Here is a 20,763-nt window from a genome sequence, read left to right on the forward strand (position 1 = left end):
TTTTATGAGTCCTGGTGGTGCATTTTTGTGGGTCTCCCTTCTTGTTTATTCTGAAATAATTATTTCCGAAGTGGTATCTCTGCTTGCTTTACTCCTGGAGCCAGATGCCCTCACAGTGATGTCACCTCTGTTTTTCTTAGTGTTTAAAGTTAGAATTTGTATTCATATTGGTATTTCTAGTCTTGAGAGTCCTGCAGTCCTCTTTATGCTAGGATTTCTTTTCTTGCTAGGATTATAACTGAATCTCCTCTTGTTGTTGGTGTTTCTGTTCTTGGAATCTTTTTAGTTACGTATTTTCTTTTATCTCCTGGATTGTTACCCAATCCAGAAGGTTTGCAGAACAGAACATATTTTTGATATTTATTTCCCTGTTTTTGACAGTTGTTGACAAGAAGGCAGTTTTAAGGCTTTATTTAGATGTCTTTTTGCATCCTAAATGCAGCAGTATGCCTTATATAGGGCCTGAAGAAATATGACCACATCATCTCCACTCTGATGGGACTCCACTGGTTGACCTTGACAGCTCACACCATCTTCAAATCATCTGCATCCCCTGAAATGCTATTACGACTGGCACCCTGTTAATCTGGCTGAAAAACACTCAATCTCTGAAGCCTTGGTACACATGCAGCTCTGACACCATCAGACTGGAGATGAAGCAATGCAATAACACCATAAACAAGGTAACATGATGTTTCCATCTATGCACTCAAGGTCTGGAATAGCATCCCTTATCCATCGGAATTACTCCACTCTTGATCCAATTTAAGATAAAGCTGAAGACATATCTCTTTAGAGAACACTACATTATGATGCCCGTAAAAGTCTACTTTTACTGTTAGAAACCAGCTAGCTCTCTAATCACACATAGACTCAGTCTTTGCCTTGGACCTTCTAAAGTGCTCTGCTGCCTTTCAGCTAGATTTGCACCACATAAGTACCACATAAATATTTACATTCAGACGTTCTCTTGGTAATCGAGTCTCAACACTCTTGAGTTTTCATTTTTTGAGAGTTTGCATGCATCTTGCTGGTGGTGTTTGCAGTCGTTTAAATGACAAGTACCTTCTGCAGGTGTTATCTTCATTGTCAAGAAGCTGCGACACAGACTTTCTCTAGATAATAGTATTGCCACCATTGGGACGGCAGATGCTAGATAAGTCTTTGAGTCACTCTTTGAACTGTTTGAAGCTTTTTGAAATAACAAGTTTCACCTATAAACCACCCACATTCTACAGTAGGATGACAATCAGCCAGTTTATCATACTTATAGACGAAAAGTTACAGTTTTGGGTTGTGACAAGTTGTCCATGGAGCGGATGATGGGGACAGTTTTCCATGAAGTCTCTCCACTGTAAACTTCAGGCATAGTCTCTCTGAATTGTTCTATATGGAGAAGATGGCAGTAAAGGGCAGAGAAGAGAATAGTTCTGATCACTGTTTAAAAATGTAGTACCATAAACCAAAGGAGCGTTCCTCCGAGTACTGGTCTTTATGATTATCCATGTGGAGGTACAGCTGATGGAAGGTTCCACAATAATCGCTTCTGGAAAGCACTGCCGACACCATGACAGGCCACTCGCTGAACAGTAAGTCATTGGCCAATCCGCTGCCAGACAAAGAACAACATATCTCTACCTGCCTGAGTCAGAAGATTATAGAGAACATACTTGAGAGGGAGGCTTGACTTCAAAGGTAAAGCTGGGGAAATTAAGAACCTTTAAGTACCTCAGTATGTAATGTGGAATGCTTTGTTCTGGGGCAAGACTGTTTTTTTTTTCTCCAGGAAAAGCCAGTCTATAAGAAAAGTGCCAATGGGAAGCACAGTTCTTTGGAATGCTTCTTGAAAAAAGACTTGGAGAGAAGATGAGCATAGCTCGAGCTCAGAAACAATTATCTCAGGATTAAGGATTAAAACCAATCTTTAAAGGAACATATCATAGACAAGAACTAGTGGTAAGAAACAAACAGAATCTCACTGGTTAACCAATGAGAACAGGTGACACTGGTAAAGAGCCTGGAAACATAAGCTCCTGAGAAATGCTCTAAATGGATGGCTGTACTAGGAAAGTTAGAAACCTTATGAACATTCAATGCCCTGCCTGTTAGCAGGAACAGTTAGTTAGGTTTAATTCAGCCAGTGTCTGAGGAACACTCCATAGGGAGTGATAATCAGCAGATCAGGAACTGTGCAGGTATAAGGAACACCCATCAGGAGCAGCAGGTTAGGAGTTTGAGAACATGTCACATCACAACAAAGTTCTTTGGAGGACAGGACAGCACTGCAGGCAAACTAGAGAACATGTTTATAAAGAACCTTCCTGGAAAAGTCTCTAAGAGGAGTGGGAAAACTGGTCATTATTCATTCTCGGCATCTTGATTTAGGGGTTCTTCAACTCCGTTCTCGTTCTTTTCAGTCTCTTCTTCTTTAGACTTCTGATTACTGTTCAAGTCATTGTTGCAGTCCCCTGCCATTTTTTCCTTGTACTTCCTGTTGAAGAACCCAACCTGGAAAATACAGAGACCAAAGCTGATTAAGGTGCAGGTAGAAGGAATGAAAGAGCAAGAAGATTGGACACACAGAAACACCAATGAACACTGATTATATTGATTAGATGAGGAAGACAACTAGCAGAAACCAGTGGAGCAATCACTAACCTTTATGGACTAGGATGACTAAGAGGAAACAATGGGGCATATTTACAAGGAGTTAACACCACCAATATTTATTTTTTTCCAAAGTTCTGGTGGCTTGAAGCCCATTGCTTTATTTATAATGCGGCATTAAGCCACTTAACCCCTTCCGTGCTCTCCCTCCCTGGTGCTGCGAACGGGCAACGGCCGTCGCAGCACCGCCCTCTCTTTAGAAAGCCCGCAGCGCGACAGAATTGCCGCTGTGGTTAAGGCGTTAACGTGGCTTAACGCCGCCTTGTAAATAATGCCCCTATTCACACCAGCACTTAGCGAGAATGGGGCAAGCAATGGGTGTTGCAGTGGGCATTGGGCAGCAACACCCATCCCTTTTTAACTCTGCCCCATAATGACATACTATGGAGGCAGCGCCAAAAATATCACCTGGGAATTCTTTAGTCATAAGCATGCGATACGCATTTCTCCTCATATTTTACTCTTTCCATGTGTGTTGAATTCTGCAGCACACATAGTTATAGCAAATCGCCTGTAAAGATTGTTTATGTGCAAGAAGGTGTCTCTTCATGCACATAAACAATGCCCCTGCAGCGCAGGCACTCTTCCAAAATAGCTCAAGAGTGCCTGCGCAGGCTCTAGGCAACTTTTTTAGCACCTGTGCCTGGGGAAACACACGGGTGCACTGCATTTTTGTGAATATGGTGCATCTCTGCATTTTGAAACTGACAGAGTGCAGTGTTACAAATTTTGGCGAAACACCAAAATCCTCTAGTTTCTAGTAAATATACCTCAATGTATCCTTTGCTGAGGTTAATATAAACCCCCTAAGAAACATTTTACTTATCTTAGAGTGCTTGAGCAATGTGAATTGGAAAGTTGCAACAGGCGACTTTCTAAACTGTACAATAATGACTGAAAAAGCAGACGGGCGATAATGCTATGAGAATATTTCACCCACCAAGAGTAGTATGTTATAAATTAAACAAGGGTATATGTTGTGGTAGTACAATATTAATCAACTTTAAAAAATCGACCTGCAACAACATTGACAGGAAGATAAGGATTTGCACAATATCATCATGGTAAGTAGATGTGGAGTTAGAATATTATATCTCCACACCCTTATAGGTTCTTACCATGATGGTATTGTACAAGTCGATATGTTGCCGTCTGTATCGTTGAAGGTCAATATGTTTGTATTCGAAATTCTCACATACAATTGAGGAATGTTGGACCGGCCTCGTGGTGTGCCCGACCCCTCCCCGCATGGCGGGTCCTGGACTACTGCTACCCCTGTTCCCCGGACAAGAACCAAACCTGCAGCCCTCCGGGTCACCCCCCAGCTCTTCCCCGACGGAACTCAGACTCATAACCACCACCTTCTCAGCTGGCCCGGGCCCTTTGCCGAACCACCGGCCCCGGCCCAGCCGCCATTTTGGACCCTCCACGGCCAGGCCTCGTGGCCTCGGGTCGACCTCCGCCTCAGGCCCAGCCAGGCCCCGACATTGAGGCACCACCATCCACCCAGGGGGTAAAGAGACCACTTGGCGAGTCAATGGAAGAAGGAGTGTCGATGGCTCCCCTCCGCCTGGTTTCGATCGCCCCCAGCCTCCCTGGGCGCTGGCTCCACCCCCCTGCTGGGTGTCTGGACTCCCTCATCCCAGACCCCCCGACCTCCAAGTGCGAGGGTCCGGACAAAAATAGAGCACCAGACCTATAACTGGGGTAGGTCCAGAGCAGGAAGGCAGTTGTATCCTGGAGTCGAGAGACACCTAGACTAACTCATACTTGGAGGCCTGCTGGCGCTGCCGCGGCTCCTCTTCGTGAACTATCCTTGAAGGCCTGCTGGCGCTGACGCGGCTCCTCTTCGTGAACTATCCTTGAAGGCCTGCTGGCGCTGCCGCGGCTCATCCTCGTGAACCCTCCTTGAAGGCCTGCTGGCGCTGCCGCGGCTCATCCTCGTGAACTATCTTTGAAGGCCTGCTGGCGCTGCCGCGGCTCATCCTCGTGAACCATCCTTGAAGGCCTGCTGGCGCTGCCACGGCTCATCCTCGCCATCCATCCTTGAAGGCCTGCTGGCGCTGCCGCGGCTCATCCTCGTGAACTATCTTTGAAGGCCTGCTAGCGCTGCCACGGCTCATCCTCGTGAACTATCCTTGAAGGCCTGCTGGCGCTGCCGCGGCTCATCCTCGTAAACCATCCTCGAAGGCCTGCTGGCACTGCCGCGGCCCCTACTTGAGAACCCTCCAGCTGGAGGATTGAGAGCTATACGCCAGATACCCCTGTACCGGACCGGTACTGAGACTGTCCCTCTACCCCCTTTTCCCCAGAGCCTAGAATTGAAGGGATCACCGTATCCTGGTCCTGCTGTACCGTCAAGTTTAACCTGCTTAAGAATACTGATAAAAGTGTACAGAACCTATCTTTGTGTGGCGTCCATCTGTGGGGGGGGGGGGGTAGTTGCCCGTCCGTACAATCTAAGGAGAGGGCCCTCGCCAGGAGGCCTCTCCCCCTTGCTCGGCCGACCCTCCGGGTCCCCGTCTAACATTGGTGGCAGCGATGGGATCCGTGCCGATGCATAATCGTACGGAGAATAACTCGCCCCACGACACACAGCAACAATGTCAACGAAAGAGACCGGAACAACCGCAAAATTCCAGATGGAACGGCTGGAAGAATACAGCCACAAGGAATTGAAACAATTCTGCATAGACTTGGGCATCGCTACCACGGGACTGAGCACCAAAGATGACCTCAAGCACGCCTTGTAGTCTTGGGTGGAGACAGGAGCGTCCCCACCCCAAAACGAAAGCATCGAGACCACAGAAACAATTGCAACCCCCGAAGAAGAAAGAAGAGTGGGCCTCTCTTCCGAGGAGGCCCGAGAACGGGATAGGAGCCGGCTCCACGATTTGGAACTGGCTCGACTCCGCTTAGATGGGGAACTAAAACTAGGGGAAAAAAAGATAGCCCTCGAACACTTACGGCTACGGGAAGAACGAGAAGAGAAAAAAAGCCAGAGGGAGCTGGAAGAGAAGAAGCTAGCGTACGAACACGAGCGCAGTTTAAAAGAACTAGAGATTCGAAGACAAAACAAGGACCTCGGTTTCCCCGAGAACCAGAACTCCGCTCCCCCTACGGACACCAAGGTCCACATTCCCAAAGACGTCGTCCGAGAATACTACCGGAACGACGACATCCAGCAATGGTTCAAGGCCTACGAGGTAGCCATGATCTCCCACCGTATTCCGCGGAAAGACTGGGGAGCCGGGTTGTGGGGGAGATTCGTCAACGAAGGAAGAGATGCCCTGCTACAACTCCCCGACGCAGAAATGACCTCCTACGAGCACATGAAAGCCGCCCTTCTCACTCGCTATGGGCTCACCCCCGAGATGTACCGGCGGCGATTCCGAGACTGTAAAAGAATCCCCGGTACCACCTGGGTGGAATATGTGAACTTTTTTAGCCGAGCCTTAGAGGGGTGGATCAAAGTCAGCCAGGTCACCACCTATGAACAATTGGTCGATCTCATCGTGTGGGAGCACCTCTCCAATAATTGTTTAGTTGAACTAAGGCAGCATCTCCTCGACAGCAAACTGACCGAACCCTGGAAACTCGCCATCGAAGCGGATCAATGGGAGAGCACCCGGGTCCCCTGGAATTGCCGGGCGAACAAAACAGAGCCTCCCAGGGGTCCCACCGTCCGCGAGGAGGAGGGGGAGGCCAGGGTCGGGGCAGGGACGCCGCCACGGTGCCTCCCACTAGCAACCCCCCGTCACCGGCCGGAAGAGGAAGTCCTCCGACGCGACCGGGGTTCCGCTCCAACGTTGTCTGCCACAAATGCCAGCGGCCCGGCCATTACGCCAATGACCCCAACTGTCCGAGAAGCCAGTCCAACAATACCCCGGGTCCAATGAACCGCCAGATCACCGCCGCCGCCCTTGGAGAAGAGCAAGGCGAAGAAGAAGCCGAAGATTGCGAACAATACCAGACAGAGTGGGAACCTGCAGCCATGTCCCTGGTATGTCTAGGAGAAAGAGACATGGTCCCGCGGGCCCCCATCCCAGCCAACACGCAGAAGTACAGCCAGTGGGTCACCATTAATGGACACCGGGCCGAAGCCCTCCGCGACACGGGGGCCAGTGTGACCGCAGTCCGTTGCCATCTGGTGACCCCCGAACAAATCTTGCCCAACGTACTTTGTCCAGTACTGTCTGCGGACAACTCCGAAAGCCTGTGCCAGATGGCCCGCGTCCCCTTCGAGTGGGGGGAGTGTTGGGCATGCTGAAAGTGACCTTCCGAGACGATGCCCCCGTGGACTGCCTCCTGGGGAACGATCTTGAAAGCTCCCCCTGGGCAGCCGTTGAACGATGAGAGCACCTGGGGATGCTTGGTCTCCCTGAATGGGTCTGTGCGACGACCCGATCCATGGCCGCTCGCGCCATCCCATCCACTGAAGAACCCGAGTGGCCCGAACCTCTACCGCCTGTCATACCTGAAGAGACCCCCCCTGAACCCGGCCCACCGGGGCCCGACAACGAAGAGCCTGACCCACTCCGAGACCTCCCGGAGCTGGCCCAGTGGCGCCAAGAAGGTGGCCCCACTCAGGAACAGTTCCCCCAAGAACAAAGAACGTGTCCCTCTCTCGAGGGGCCCCGACAGCAAGCCGTAGCCCAGAGCACAGGGGATGCCTCGGGGGCCCACTGGATCTATTGGGACAATGAGCTCCTCTACAGTGAGCAGAAGATTGCCGAACTGGGGGCCAGCTGGGTGCTGGTGGTCCCCCTCCGATTCAGAGACTTCCTCTTGAACCTGGCACACGATGTGCCTCTCGCCGGGCACCTGGGGCAAGACAAGACTTACAGCCGCCTGGTGACCCATTTCTACTGGCCTAAGATGCGGAACGATGTGATAAACCACTGCCGGGCCTGCCCCACCTGCCAGGCCAGCGGGAAGAGCGGCCGTAAACTAAAAGTCCCCCTGCAACCCTTTCCAATCATCACCACTCCCTTTGAGCGGTGGGGATCGACATTGTGGGGCCCGTGGGGCCCCTGGAGCCCCGGACAGCGCAAGGTCACCGGTTCATACTCGTCCTGGTGGACCATGCCACCCGCTATCCCGAGGCCATACCTCTCCGGACCGTGACAGCGCCCGTGGTGGGCCGAGCCCTGATGGGGATCTTCTCGCGGGTGGGCTTCCCCCGAGAGGTCGTCAGTGATCGGGTCACGAACTTCATCTCCAGATACATGAAGTCCCTATGGCAACAGTGTGGGGTCACCTACAAATTTACGACCCCCTACCACCTGCAAGGAAACGGACTAGTGGAACGATTCAATCGCACCCTCAAGGGTATGATCATGGGCCTGGCAGAGCCCCTACGCCGCCAATGGGACGTGCTGCTATCTTGCCTCCTGTTTGCCTACCGGGGGGTCCCACAGAAGTCCCTGGGATTCAGCCCTTTCGAGCTCCTGTATGGGCACCCCGTCCGGGGTCCCCTCAGCCTGGTCAAAGAAGGGTGGGAGGTGACCCCCCAAAAGGCTCCCCCCGATGTATACCGGTACCTCTTGACCTTCCGGTATCAGACTCAGAGGTTCCGGGAACTCGCCAAGACCAACCTCGAAGCCAGCCAAGAAGACATGAAACGCTGGTATGATCAAAACGCCTCGTCCATTGAATTCGAGCCGGGACAACAGGTCTGGGTCATGTCCCCGGTCGAACCTTGCACCCTCCAGGACAAATGGACCGGACCCTTCAAGGTGGTGGAGCGCAAGGGCCCCGTCACCTACCTGGTGGACCTGGAGTCCCCCAGGAACCCCCTCCAGGTACTCCATGCCAACAGACTTAAGCCACACTTTGTGCGATCAGAACTTAGCCTCCTAATGGCTACCGACAGTGGGGCTGAAGAGGACTCAGAGCCCCTCCCCGACCTCCTGAAGACTCTAGCACAAGACGGCTCCGTGGAAGGAGTCAACCTCTCTTCCACCCTGACCCCAGCACAACGCCACAGCTGCCAAGAATTGTTGCAACAATTCGCCAATCTATTCTCCCTCACACCCGGGGTCACCCCCTGGTGCCTCCACGATGTCGACACCGGGGATAGTCCCCCTATCCGGCACAGGGCCTACAGAGTACCCGATCGGGTGCGCGCCTGCATCCAATCGGAGGTCTCTAAGATGCTGACTCTAGGAGTAACCGAGCCCTCCGACAGTCCCTGGGCCAGCCCGGTCGTGCTGGTCCCCAAGGCCGCTGCCCCTGGCATCGCCCCAGAACTCAGATTTTGTGTAGACTACCGGGGCCTGAACGCCGTCACCCGAACAGACGCTCACCCCATCCCCCGAGCTGATGAATTGATCGACCATCTGGGGGCCGCCCGCTACCTGAGCATCTTTGACCTGACCGCGGGCTACTGGCAGATCGGCCTCACCCCAGGCGCCCAGGAGCGATCCGCCTTCTCCACCCCTGATGGCCACTACCACTTCAAAGGGATGCCCTTCGGAATGAAAAACGCCCCCGCCACCTTCCAGAGGCTCGTGAACAAAGTATTGGCGGGGCTGGAGGAGTTCAGCGCCGCCTATCTGGACGATATTGCCGTGTACAGTCTCCACTGGGCGGAACACCTCCAACACCTCCGGGAGGTCTTGACCGCCCTCCGGCGGGCCGGACTAACGATCAAGGCCAGCAAGTGCCAAATCGGCCAAGGGTCCGTGACCTACCTGGGGCACCAGGTAGGAAGTGGCCTGGTGGCCCCTCTCCAACTCAAGATCGCAGCCATCCGGGCCTGGGAGCCCCCGGTCACCCAAACAGAGGTCTGAGCCTTCCTGGGGCTCATCGGATACTACCGGCGCTTCGTGAAGGACTATGGCAGCATTGTGGGGCCCCTCACAAAACTCACGTCCAAGAAGAACCCCCCGAAAGTACACTGGACCCCTGAGTGTCAGGCCGCCTTTGAGAACCTCAAGTCCGCAATGTGCACCGCCCCAGTGCTCCAAGCCCCCGACTACAGCCGGGAATTTATAGTACAGACCGATGCCTCCGATCACGGCGTTGGGGCCGTTCTCTCCCAAATCAACACAGAGGGAGTTGACCAGCCAGTGGCCTTCATCAGCCGACGCCTGCTGGCCCGAGAACAGCGCTGGAGCACCATAGAGCGAGAGGCCTTCGCCGTGGTGTGGGCCCTCAAGAAGCTCCGGCCCTATCTCTTCGGTACCCACTTCCGGGTGCAAACAGACCACCGTCCTCTGCAATGGCTGAAGCAGATGCGGGGAGAGAATCCGAAGCTGTTGCGTTGGTCCATCTCCCTGCAAGGGATGGACTTCACTGTGGAGCATCGCCCAGGCCAAGACCACGCCAACGCAGACGGCCTGTCCCGCTTCTTCCGCCTCGGTGAGGAGATTACCCTAGAGGATGGGAGACTCTCCCTGCCTTCAGCAGGGGGGGGACGCATGTTGGACCGGCCTCGTGGCGTGCCCGACCCCTCCCCGCATGGCGGGTCCTGGACTACTGCTACCCCTGTTCCCCGGACAAGAACCACACCTGCAGCCCTCCGGGTCACCCCCCAGCTCTTCCCCGACGGAACCCAGACTCGTAACCACCACCTTCTCGGCTGGCCCGGGCCCTTTGCCGAACCACCGGCCCCAGCCCAGCCGCCATTTTGGACCCTCCACGGCCAGGCCTTGTGGCCTCGGGTCGACCTCCGCCTCAGGCCCAGCCAGGCCCCGACATCGAGGCACCACCATCCACCCAGGGGGTAAAGAGACCACTTGGCGAGTCAATGGAAGAAGAAGTGTCGATGGCTCCCCTTCGCCTGGTTTCAATCGCCCCCAGCCTCCCTGGGCGCTGGCTCCACCCCCCTGCTGGGTGTCTGGACTCCCTCATCCCGGACCCCCCGACCTCCAAGTGCGAGGGTCCGGACATCAAAGGGCACCCGACCTATAACTGGGGTAGCTCCAGAGCAGGAAGGCAGTTGTATCCTGGAGTCGAGAGACACCTAGACGAACTCATCCTTGGAGGCCTGCTGGCGCTGCCGCGGCTCCTCTTCGTGAACTATCCTTGAAGGCCTGCTGGCGCTGCCGCGGCTCCTCTTCGTGAACTATCCTTGAAGGCCTGCTGGCGCTGCCGCGGCTCATCCTCGTGAACCCTCCTTGAAGGCCTGCTGGCGCTGCCGCGGCTCATCCTCGTGAACTATCTTTGAAGGCCTGCTGGCGCTGCCACGGCTCATCCTCGTGCACCATCCTTGAAGGCCTGCTGGCGCTGCCGCGGCTCATCCTCGCAAACCATCCTTGAAGGCCTGCTGGCGCTGCCGCGGCTCATCCTCGTGAACTATCTTTGAAGGCCTGCTGGCGCTGCCGCGGCTCATCCTCGTGAACTATCCTTGAAGGCCTGCTGGCGCTGCCGCGGCTCATCCTCGTAAACCATCCTCGAAGGCCTGCTGGCGCTGCCGCGGCCCATACTTGAGAACCCTCCAGCTCGAGGATTGAGAGCTATACGCCAGATACGCCTGTACCGGACCGGTACCGAGACTGTCCCTCTACCCCCTTTTCCCCAGAGACTAGAATTGAAGGGATCACCGTATCCTGGTCCTGCTGTACCGTCAAGTTTAACCTGCTTAAGAATACTGATAAAAGTGTACAGAACCTATCTTTGTGTGGCGTCCATCTGTGGGGGGGTAGTTGCCCGTCCGTACGATCTAAGGAGAGGGCCCTCTCTCACGGGTCCCCGTCTAACAAGGAAACAAAAAAGGAACATTGGAATGTTGGAGCCTAAGGTCTATACCAGCCATTAGTGGCCTCTGACACTCTTGTCTGTAGTGGAACATTCCATTGTTCCAATGTAGGATTGCAGTCCACTGGGGGGGACTATAGTCATCATTAAATGCCTCCACCAGAGTTATAGGCCTGAGATGCAAGCGAGTAGGCTGCCATATTTTTGAGGTCCTGTAGGCATTGTGTTTTCTATTGTTCTATTAGAGGAAGAAACACCCAAATCAGTGTTTTTTTCTTCTGAAACACATAAATAACAAACACCCTGGTGCCAAAGGAGTTGCCTCCTTCTGTGTGGGGGTGATTGCTCATTTTACCCACCAGGGCAGTGAAAGTCTACATCAGGAGGGAGGACTTCCCTATATAGTGTGAGCTCTGGATGTGGCAAGGCAGTGGCCCTGAGTTGAAATGGCCGCACAACCAGTGGTCCTCCCTCATATATATTTGGCAACAGGGAAACATTTTTTTCTGGGTGGGTGATCTCCGGATTTACATTTCTGGCTCCCACTCTGTCAAACTGTAAATGACCACGAAAATTTGTTCAAATTTGTATGTCCAACAACAACTCGAATCATTCGTAATCACACTATTGAGTTTAAAGTCAATTCACTGATTTTCAGAATGCAGAACAGGAGCTTTCCCACTGAGACTGTGATACGAGGGTTCTCTAGGCCAAACAAACATTTTAGGGATTACTCATTTCTTATGATTCTACTATAAATGAAAGTCAGCCAGAAATGCCCCCTTCTTGGAATAATGTATTGAGGACATGTTAATTATAAATGAGGAATCTTTTTTTTTTTTACTTCTAAGCCAGAGATGCTGCTTTCCCAAAAACCCATTCCCCTCCCTCCAGTATTGATGGCCCTTCTCTCTTTTTTAGTTGTAATCGTTGCAGACTCAGGTCTGGTGAAAATGTAAGATAGGATGCACTACTGAAGTCTAGATTCACATTCAAGAAGAAATGCCAAATTCGAGACAAACCCCTACCTTTACACAACTTTAGGGGAGGACGGGGAACATTTCCAGCTTTCCGTCTCTAGTCGCTTATAAACAGATAGGAGCTTCAAGGCCCATTAGGGAGTGACCATAGAGAGAAACCGGGGTCACCATGCCCATGGAGGCTCACACTAGCGAGGCAACTGAAAGGCCTCCAACAGCTGAGTTGGATTTTAAAAGTGCTCTGAGGGAACTATATCAACACATTTTCCCATAGACACAGAATGGGCAAAACCCTTTGATACATCTGGCCCTTAAAGATTTAAGGGACTCTTCATCACATTTCATTGAATTAGCTTCCAGTCCAACATGAAGGACAATTACTTACATCCAGTAACACTTTACCTGGTAGAAACTCTATCTAGCTGCAGATTCCTCACCTTAGAATATTTCCCAGGTGTCAGACTGGATCTAGATGTTTTAGTGCATTGCCCCTGCACGCCGTTAGGTAAGGTGTTAATTTGGCCTACATGAAAAGGTGTCACAACCTTAGGCAGGAAGGATGCACAGGTTCTTAGAACCAGTTTGTCTGGGTAAAATGTTGTATAAGGAGTGTGCCTGTAATTCTCTGACCCACCTGGCTGATGTTATAGCCACTGGAAACGCCGTTTTGATGGTAAGCAAAGTGGATAGTTGTGTAGCCTTTGAAAGGGGGGGCATACAAGAAAGGTCAGGACCAGGTTGAGATCCCAGAGGGGCATAATGAATGGTCTTAGAGGGAGCATATCCTGAAGACCTTTGAGGAATCCCGTCACAATCAGTGACTTAAACAAAGAAGGTTAGTCCGGCAACCACAGGAACACGGAAATGGCAGATAGATAACCTTAAAAAGTACCCAGAGCACTACTAGGCCAGAGAAAGAATAAACACTAGAACTTGGGAAAATGTGCAGAGAGAGAGTTGGTATCATGAGATGCACGCCACGACACAAACTTGTCCCAAACGTAGGCGTCTTGGTGGAGGGACGCCAGCTGCCAGAATAACATTGCAGACTTCGGGAGGGATGTTGAAGGCTGTCAACTGTCGCTGCTCAATCTCCAAGCATGAAGGTGGAGTATGCGCAGGTTCGGGTACAGTATCCTGTTCTGTTGCTGTGGCAGAATTTGCTCCCAATGGCACACGCTGATCAGAGGACAGATGTTCCTACTCAGGGTTCAGGATACCGGACACTCCTTGCCCTACCTGAAGTAGAAAGAATGACTTGGGTCTGGTAGTTCTAGATCTTATTAATAACTCGGGATTGGGAGTAGTATCAGTGGAAAGGTGTACAGGAGGCAGGCACACCACTCAAGAAGAAAAGTATCTCTAAGAAAAGCTGCTTTGGAAACTCCAGCGCACAGAACTACTGACATTGCACATTCTTGGCAGTGGCGAACAGATCTCACCAAGGCTCTCCCCACTCTTGAAAGAAAACTTGCACCCCATCCAGTTGGAGACACCATTTGTGATCCTCTAGGCATCAATGCTGAGTTTGTCCACCCATGCATTCAGAGAACCTGCCAGGGACATGCCTGATGTTTCAACCATGTCCAGAGGGTCAGGTCCTCTTGACAAAGGGCCCACAACCCTACCCCACTCTGTTGCAGTACCACGTTGGGAAGGAGTTGTCCGTGAACACCTCCATCAGCCTTCCGCAGATCGAAGGAAGAACGACTTTCAAAGTCAATTGGATCGTCTGGTCTTCACCTGAGACCGGAGTCATTTGATCTCCACCTCTCCCAGATGGCCACCCCATCCCAGGAGTGATGCATCTGTCACTTAAGGCAACTCCAGGGGAAGGGAGATGGATCAACCACTGACCCAATCGCAGTTCATCAGCCACCACTGCATATCTTTTTCAGTTGCGACCCAGAACTCGACCAGGTCAGAGAGATTTCCCTAACGTCATGCCAACTAGAACTTCAGATCCCACTGTAGAACTTGCATATGCTAATAGGCATATGTCACTAGCATTATGCAGAAGGCCATGATGCCCAACAGCCTCAGAGTCAGTCTCACTGCAATCCAGGATAGAGGCTGAAACATCAGTATCATAGTCTGAATATCCAGGAATCGCCGCTTGGGAGGATATGCCCGAAACTGCACTGTGTCCAAAAATGCTCAGATGAAGTGGAGCTTCATAGAGAGAGTCATGTGTGACTTGGCAAGTTGGTAGGGGGCCTCAACAAATGGAGGAGGTCTGCCATAGTCTGGAGGTGGGAGATGAGTGCCTGGGGTGATCCCACCTTCAGCAGCTAGTCATCCAGGTAGGGGAAGACTGGAAACGCTGACATCCACAAATGTGCTGAAACCACTGCCATCACCTTCATTAAAACCAGCGCAGCACTGGTAAGACCAAACGGGAACTGAAAATGCTCTTTGCCTACAACGTACAGCAGGTTATGTCTGTGGACAGGCAGGACGAGGATGTGGAAATAGGCATCCTGTAATTCTAATGCCACCATCCAGTCTGCAGGCTCCAGAGTCCAGGGCAGACAAGACCTGAGAAAATGTGAGCATTTAAAATATTCCCTTCTTCGAGAAAGCATTCAGAAGGCACAGTTCTAAAATAGGGCAGAGGCATCCGTGCTTTTTGGGCACCAGAAAGTAGTGGAAATAACAACCACAACCTACTTCTGATGCAGGTACCCTCTCAATGACAACTTTGGCCAAAAGAGCCAACACTTGCTGACATAGCAAAGATAGATTGCCCTCCGTCAGCTGATCAGTGTGGGTGCCATGGGTGGGGGAAGAGTGGCGGTGTTCCAGAAAGGGGATGGAGCAGCCCCTCTGAAAAATGTGTAGAACCCACTTGTGGGATGTTATGTTCTGCCAGCGGGGCGGATCCTGCCCACCACTGGGTGCCCGTTTTGGTCTAAGTGCAAACTAAAGGGGTTTGGAGGGGTTTGGAGGTTGCAGCTACCGGGTGTGAGGGGGGTGTTACCACATGGTTTGTGAGAACTGTATCCTGGTACATGAAAAGACTGGTGGCTAGATGGGTCATTCCGGATCCAACAACGAATCCATGGGGCCTAACAGGCCAGCAGGAACACAGCAAGAGTTGCCCGAAAGCAGTGGGGCCCAATGTCCCTCCAGAGAGGTTTGGCCACCCAAATATGAGTTGCATGGCCTCATAGAACTCTTGGAGTTGGGTGCCGTCAATCCCGCACCGAGTCTAGTGACTTGGACTGGCGCAGAGAAGTTAAAGAGTTTTGAGACTTCTTGTGCTTGAGGGATTTACCTGCTGCTTTTGATTGCAATGACATTCATAGGGAGTAGCTCTGCGACTAGTCTTGGGACCTTCTACATGAGTGGGATTGAGAGCACTATGGGGTCGTCCAATGTTGGGCAGCGAAGAGCTTCAGGGATTGTTCCTTCAGCACCTTTGAATTCATGGCACGACAGTCCTCGTAGGTCTTGGAGTTGTGGGCCTGCTCCAAGCGCTACAAACAAACCAAATGTGGGTCTGTCACAGACATCTGCCTGTGACAGGCACCACAGGAGTTAAAACCCATTGATTTACTTGGGGACATCTCTGAGCACATAAGGAGAAAGATTTCAAATACTGCTGCATCAAAATGTAAAAAAATACTCAGTTAAAAATCAAGATCTATTCTGACTGGCGCAGAAAGAAAAGAACTGAGCATATTAAGTCGCATAGAGGATTTCATTTTGAAATTTGTTTCCTGCCTCATGAGGTAGCCAAAGAATGTCAACCTGCTATGGTCACATAGGACCAGAGGTATCCCTTACAGAGTATGTAGATGAAGCTTCGAACCTGTTCCGGCCAGTTACCTTACCTGTGCTTGCACACTCCACAGATAAGAGACAGCAGCATTTCTTGGCTTACAGAGTATAATGATGTTGAATAGCAACAGCTGTATTCCTTCACTCACAGAGTACAACGATGAGGAATAGGAACAGCAGCACTCCTTAGCAAGCAGAATAAAAGGATGCTGAAGGGCAACAGCAGCATTCGTTAGGATATAGAACAAAAGGATGATGGAGAACAACCACATCCCTTTACATTCAGGATATAAGGATGCTGAATGGCAATAGAGAGGGTTTTTTACTGTCATTTCTGACACCACTATCTCTATTCCAATGGTAAGATAATGTGCAATGTTTCTCTGCACAGCCTCATTACTTCGGAACTTCTTCTTTCTTAACGAATACACTTTTCTTGCTGTTCACGGTGTAGTGGTGGTGCTTGCTGATACTCTATTACTCTTTCATATAAAACAACTACGGTTTGAGTCGGTTTAGATATAGCAAACCATTGGAGCTTTTTTCGATCATGTAAATTAGTACTGACTGTGCTTTTTGTAATGGGGTGTCTTTGAAATTTCAGATACACCAACCACCCGCCTTCATTTTTTTGTATTGGTGGTCCTGAAGAAGGTGGTCCAAAAGGGATAATATCCACCGAAACCTGCGTTGACCTGGATGAGAGATACCTGACCTACAACACTGTCACAGAGACTGTATTATAGCGGTCCTCTTAGTGACCATAATAGTGTATGCAATCTTGGGAGGGTATGATATGGTTTGTTGACTAAATGAGTATGTATGTTGGTGTAAGAGGCCAGTATGCAAGTGTGGTCAATTTGTAGGGGGTCATACAAATGTATATAAATGATGCAGATAGCATTGTCCATATCAAATAAGCAATGTCTATGCTGATCTTTTGAAAAATGAAATTGTTGAATACCCATTTAAAAGAAACGTGGAAGGAAATTACAGAGGCAATGAATGTTTGTTTACTCTTTTTGATACAACTGATGAAATAATGATTTTTGAACAAAATACATTTTATGTAAAAAATAAATAAGGTATGCTTGTTATGTACTCATTGTGGATAGCCCCATAGAGCTATTGTTAGCCTATATAAAAGCAATATAGGTCTAGTGGGGGAGGTTCTTGTATTGATTTTTGATTGTTGTCTCCCCCTTTTCTCCCAGACCTCAAACATAACCCATAGGGGTATCCTTGATAAGGGGCAACAGCAGCCTCCATTAGGATATAGAACAAAAGAATGATGAAGAACAACCACACCCGTTTGCTTACAGATTATAGTTTTTATGAATAGCAACAGCAGCATACATTAGGATAAAGAATATAAGGTTGATAAAGAACAACGACACCCCTTCGCATTTAATATATAACAATATTGAATGGCAATAGCAGCATCCATTAGGATACAGAATATAAGGGTGATGAAGAACAACCCCATCCCTTTGCATTCAGTATATAAGGATATTGAATGGCAACAGCAACATCCATTAGGATACAGAATATAAGGGTGATGAAGAACAACCCCATCCCTTCGCATTCAGTATATAAGGATATTGAATGGCAACAGCAACATCCATTAGGATACAGAATATAAGGGTGATGAAGAACAACCCCATCCCTTCGCATTCAGTATATAAAGATCTTGAATGGCAACAGCAACATCCATTAGGATACAGAATAAAAGAGCGATGAAGAACAACCCCATCCCTTCGCATTCAGTATATAAGGATATTGAATGGCAACAGCAACATCCATTAGGATACAGAATATAAGAGCGATGAAGAACAACCCCATCCCTTCGCATTCAGTTTATGAGGATATTGAATGGCAACAGCAACATCCATTAGGATACAGAATAAAAGAGCGATGAAGAACAACCCCATCCCTTCGCATTCAGTATATAAGGATATTGAATGGCAACAGCAACATCCATTAGGATACAGAATATAAGGGCGATGAAGAACAACCCCATCCCTTCGCATCCAGTATATGAGGATATTGAATGGAAACAGCAACATCCATTAGGATACAGAATATAAGGAAGATGAAGAACAGCCCCATCCTTTTGCTTTCAGAATATAAGGATGATGAATAGTAACAGCAGCATCCCATAGCTTACAGAGGTTTAGGACCATGAACACAAACATCAATCAACATGATGATAGCACTCATTCCCATACATGGCATGAAGAAGATGAACACGTGTCGGAGCATACATTAGCTTAGAGACTAGGAGGATACTGCAGGTGGTGCACTACATAGCTTAATTTATGGCCTAGGACAGTGACGTAGCGTGGGGGCTCCAAAGGGGCTTTTCCCCCCTGACGCAACATTCTTAGGAGCGGCAATATTTTAAAAGAAAGTATTGCGCCCCCTAACCCGTGGGCCGTTAGAACTTCTTCAACTAATGGCAACGGGTTAGGGGGCAAAATACTTTCTTTTAAAATTTTGCCCTGGACGCAGGCGACCCACGCTCCGCTGCTGGTCCAGGATCATGATTATCAAGAACAGCTGTTACTCTTACCTTACAGAGGATGCCTATGATGATGAGCAGCAGCACTAGCCCACCTACTGAGCTTCCAAGTATTATTTTAAAGTAGTCCGCTGGGACAATCAGCTCCACCTTTGTTGTGACCTGGAAGGACAGGACAAGGACATGTTTCACTACTCACTAGCTGCATGTGTTCATGTGGAATGGGAAAAGAGACATTAGTACAATGACACGCTGGGAAAGAATGTCTTAGTTAAGGTTGTTTTTCAATTTTAGAAAAGATTGAAAGATTAATATTGCTTTAATGAATATTTTGAATGCAAACACATATAACCTTTTTGTTGTTTTTTTCTGTACAAAGCCAGTGGCACAGCTACGTTAAGATGCACAAAAAAGTTCTTAATAAAGTATATTGTCAAAATCATATATGGGTTGCGTCCAATCAATTTCTATTTTCATTTAATTGCATTATTGTCTTAAACAGACCCAGCCAAAACGTGTTTTTCTCACCAAGATTTCTTCAAGACTTGACTAGAGAGCTGTAAGTCTTGGTTTAGAAGTCCGCAAAACTTGACACAAATTTTTTGAAAAATGTGAAAGTAATTTTCCAGCTTCTTGAGTAAACATTTCATTCAAAGACCTAACTAGTGTAAAAATGTCACTGAAGGTACCTGTATGACACTAGTTCAAGCATAAAATGTCTCCTGAGTGAGAGACACTTTAGGCCTGATTACGATGGCGGTTGGATGAGCGCCTGAACACCATCGCTGCGCGAATAGAACCGCCCAACATGTAGCGGGCAGTTCCACTCACCTAATTATGATGCGACCACGGCGTAAGCGGTTTGAAAAATACCTTTACTTTTTGTGCTGTGGCACAGAAAAGGGCCGCAGCACAAGCCGCATTGTAAAAAGGCATTTTGCAAACATCCATGCACCATGTGCCAGACACCATGTGGCGCCTGGCACACGGTGCATGGATGTTTGGGGGTGCACCACATGTGTACCCCTAGCCCCATAGCTGAGGACCACGGGGGACCGGGGCCCTGCTATGGCCTCCAAAGACCTTTTCTGTCTGCCTTTACACAGCAGTCAGACAGTCATGTAAAGGCAGAGGGAAAAGGGACATTGTAATCCCTACAGTGGTGCCTCCACAGGCACCACTCACATTGTAGGGATTACGGTCCAACCTATGCCCCAATGGGCTCCCTGAGTCTGTCGGAGGAATCGATCGTTCCCTCCGACCCTTGCGCTTCGACCAACCACCTCGTTATGAGGCAGTTGGACAACAGCCTCAGATGTCTCAGGGCCTCATTATGATGCTCGATATCACAATGAGGCCCTTTGAATGAGCCAAAGATTACATGAAATTGCTTAATGAGAAGTTCCATTAATTTCATGTAATGGAAAATGTATCAATTTCATGAACTTCACTGTCCTTATTACAATTTACCCAGACATTGTCTCAGTACGAGGAATATTGCTGGTATTCGAGAGAGCTCATTCTGGAAATTGTCATCTCTGTGGTCTAGCTGTTTCAAGTCATTCAGGTTGGTGAGTATGTAGTGATACCCTGGACAGTCTCATAACCTTTATTGAATACCTGGGTCTGTTCAATACAATAAATAAAGCAAGAACAAAAAAAAAGACGTGACTGGAGGAAACTTTTAAATATTTTCTAAAAACTATTAATAAAAAACATTGTTTCTATTCTCTAAGGGTGCACCTGGCTTCGTCTGTAGAATTTGTAAATGGGCGATATCTTTGATTGTGAGAAACATCTGAAGGCAACAGGCCCATGCGCCTCTCTAGTGATGGGCGCAACAGTCCCACACCTGGCGTAGTTTGCCTCTCTGGTACATCTCTCCATGTGAATCCCGTGGGTCCCTCCTGTCGCAGCCCCCGCCTTCTGCACATCTTTGCGCCGCATGCCAACCCATGCCAGACCCCATACCTGTGCCAAACTGAAGTCCTCGTCTGGGTACATGCTGATGTATCTGCTGGTGTTGAAGTGGATCCAAAGGATTGTCTTGATTGACAAAGGTGATAAAGACTGTGGTAATCGGAGAAATAAGAGTGGAGGGAGAAGGGT

General features: G+C 49.6%; 1 protein-coding gene across 1 annotated transcript in view; it reads right to left on the reverse strand.

Annotated features, from left to right (window-relative positions):
- Window positions 1–406: 406 nt before the first annotated feature.
- The window catches only part of LOC147703147 (integrin alpha-L-like), a 546,902-nt gene continuing 526,545 nt past the window's right edge, over window positions 407–20,763 (reverse strand). Inside the window, exons 28-30 of the mRNA XM_086931681.1 lie at window positions 20,626–20,724; window positions 18,706–18,816; window positions 407–2,508 (exon numbers count right to left, since the gene is read on the reverse strand). Coding sequence (XP_086787807.1) covers window positions 2,359–2,508; window positions 18,706–18,816; window positions 20,626–20,724 — 360 coding nt within the window. The 3' untranslated portion in view covers window positions 407–2,358. The remainder of the gene's footprint in view (window positions 2,509–18,705; window positions 18,817–20,625; window positions 20,725–20,763) is intronic.

The sequence above is a fragment of the Lissotriton vulgaris genome, chromosome 7, assembly GCF_964263255.1.
Source record: "Lissotriton vulgaris chromosome 7, aLisVul1.2, whole genome shotgun sequence".
NCBI classification, from domain to species: domain Eukaryota; kingdom Metazoa; phylum Chordata; class Amphibia; order Caudata; family Salamandridae; genus Lissotriton; species Lissotriton vulgaris.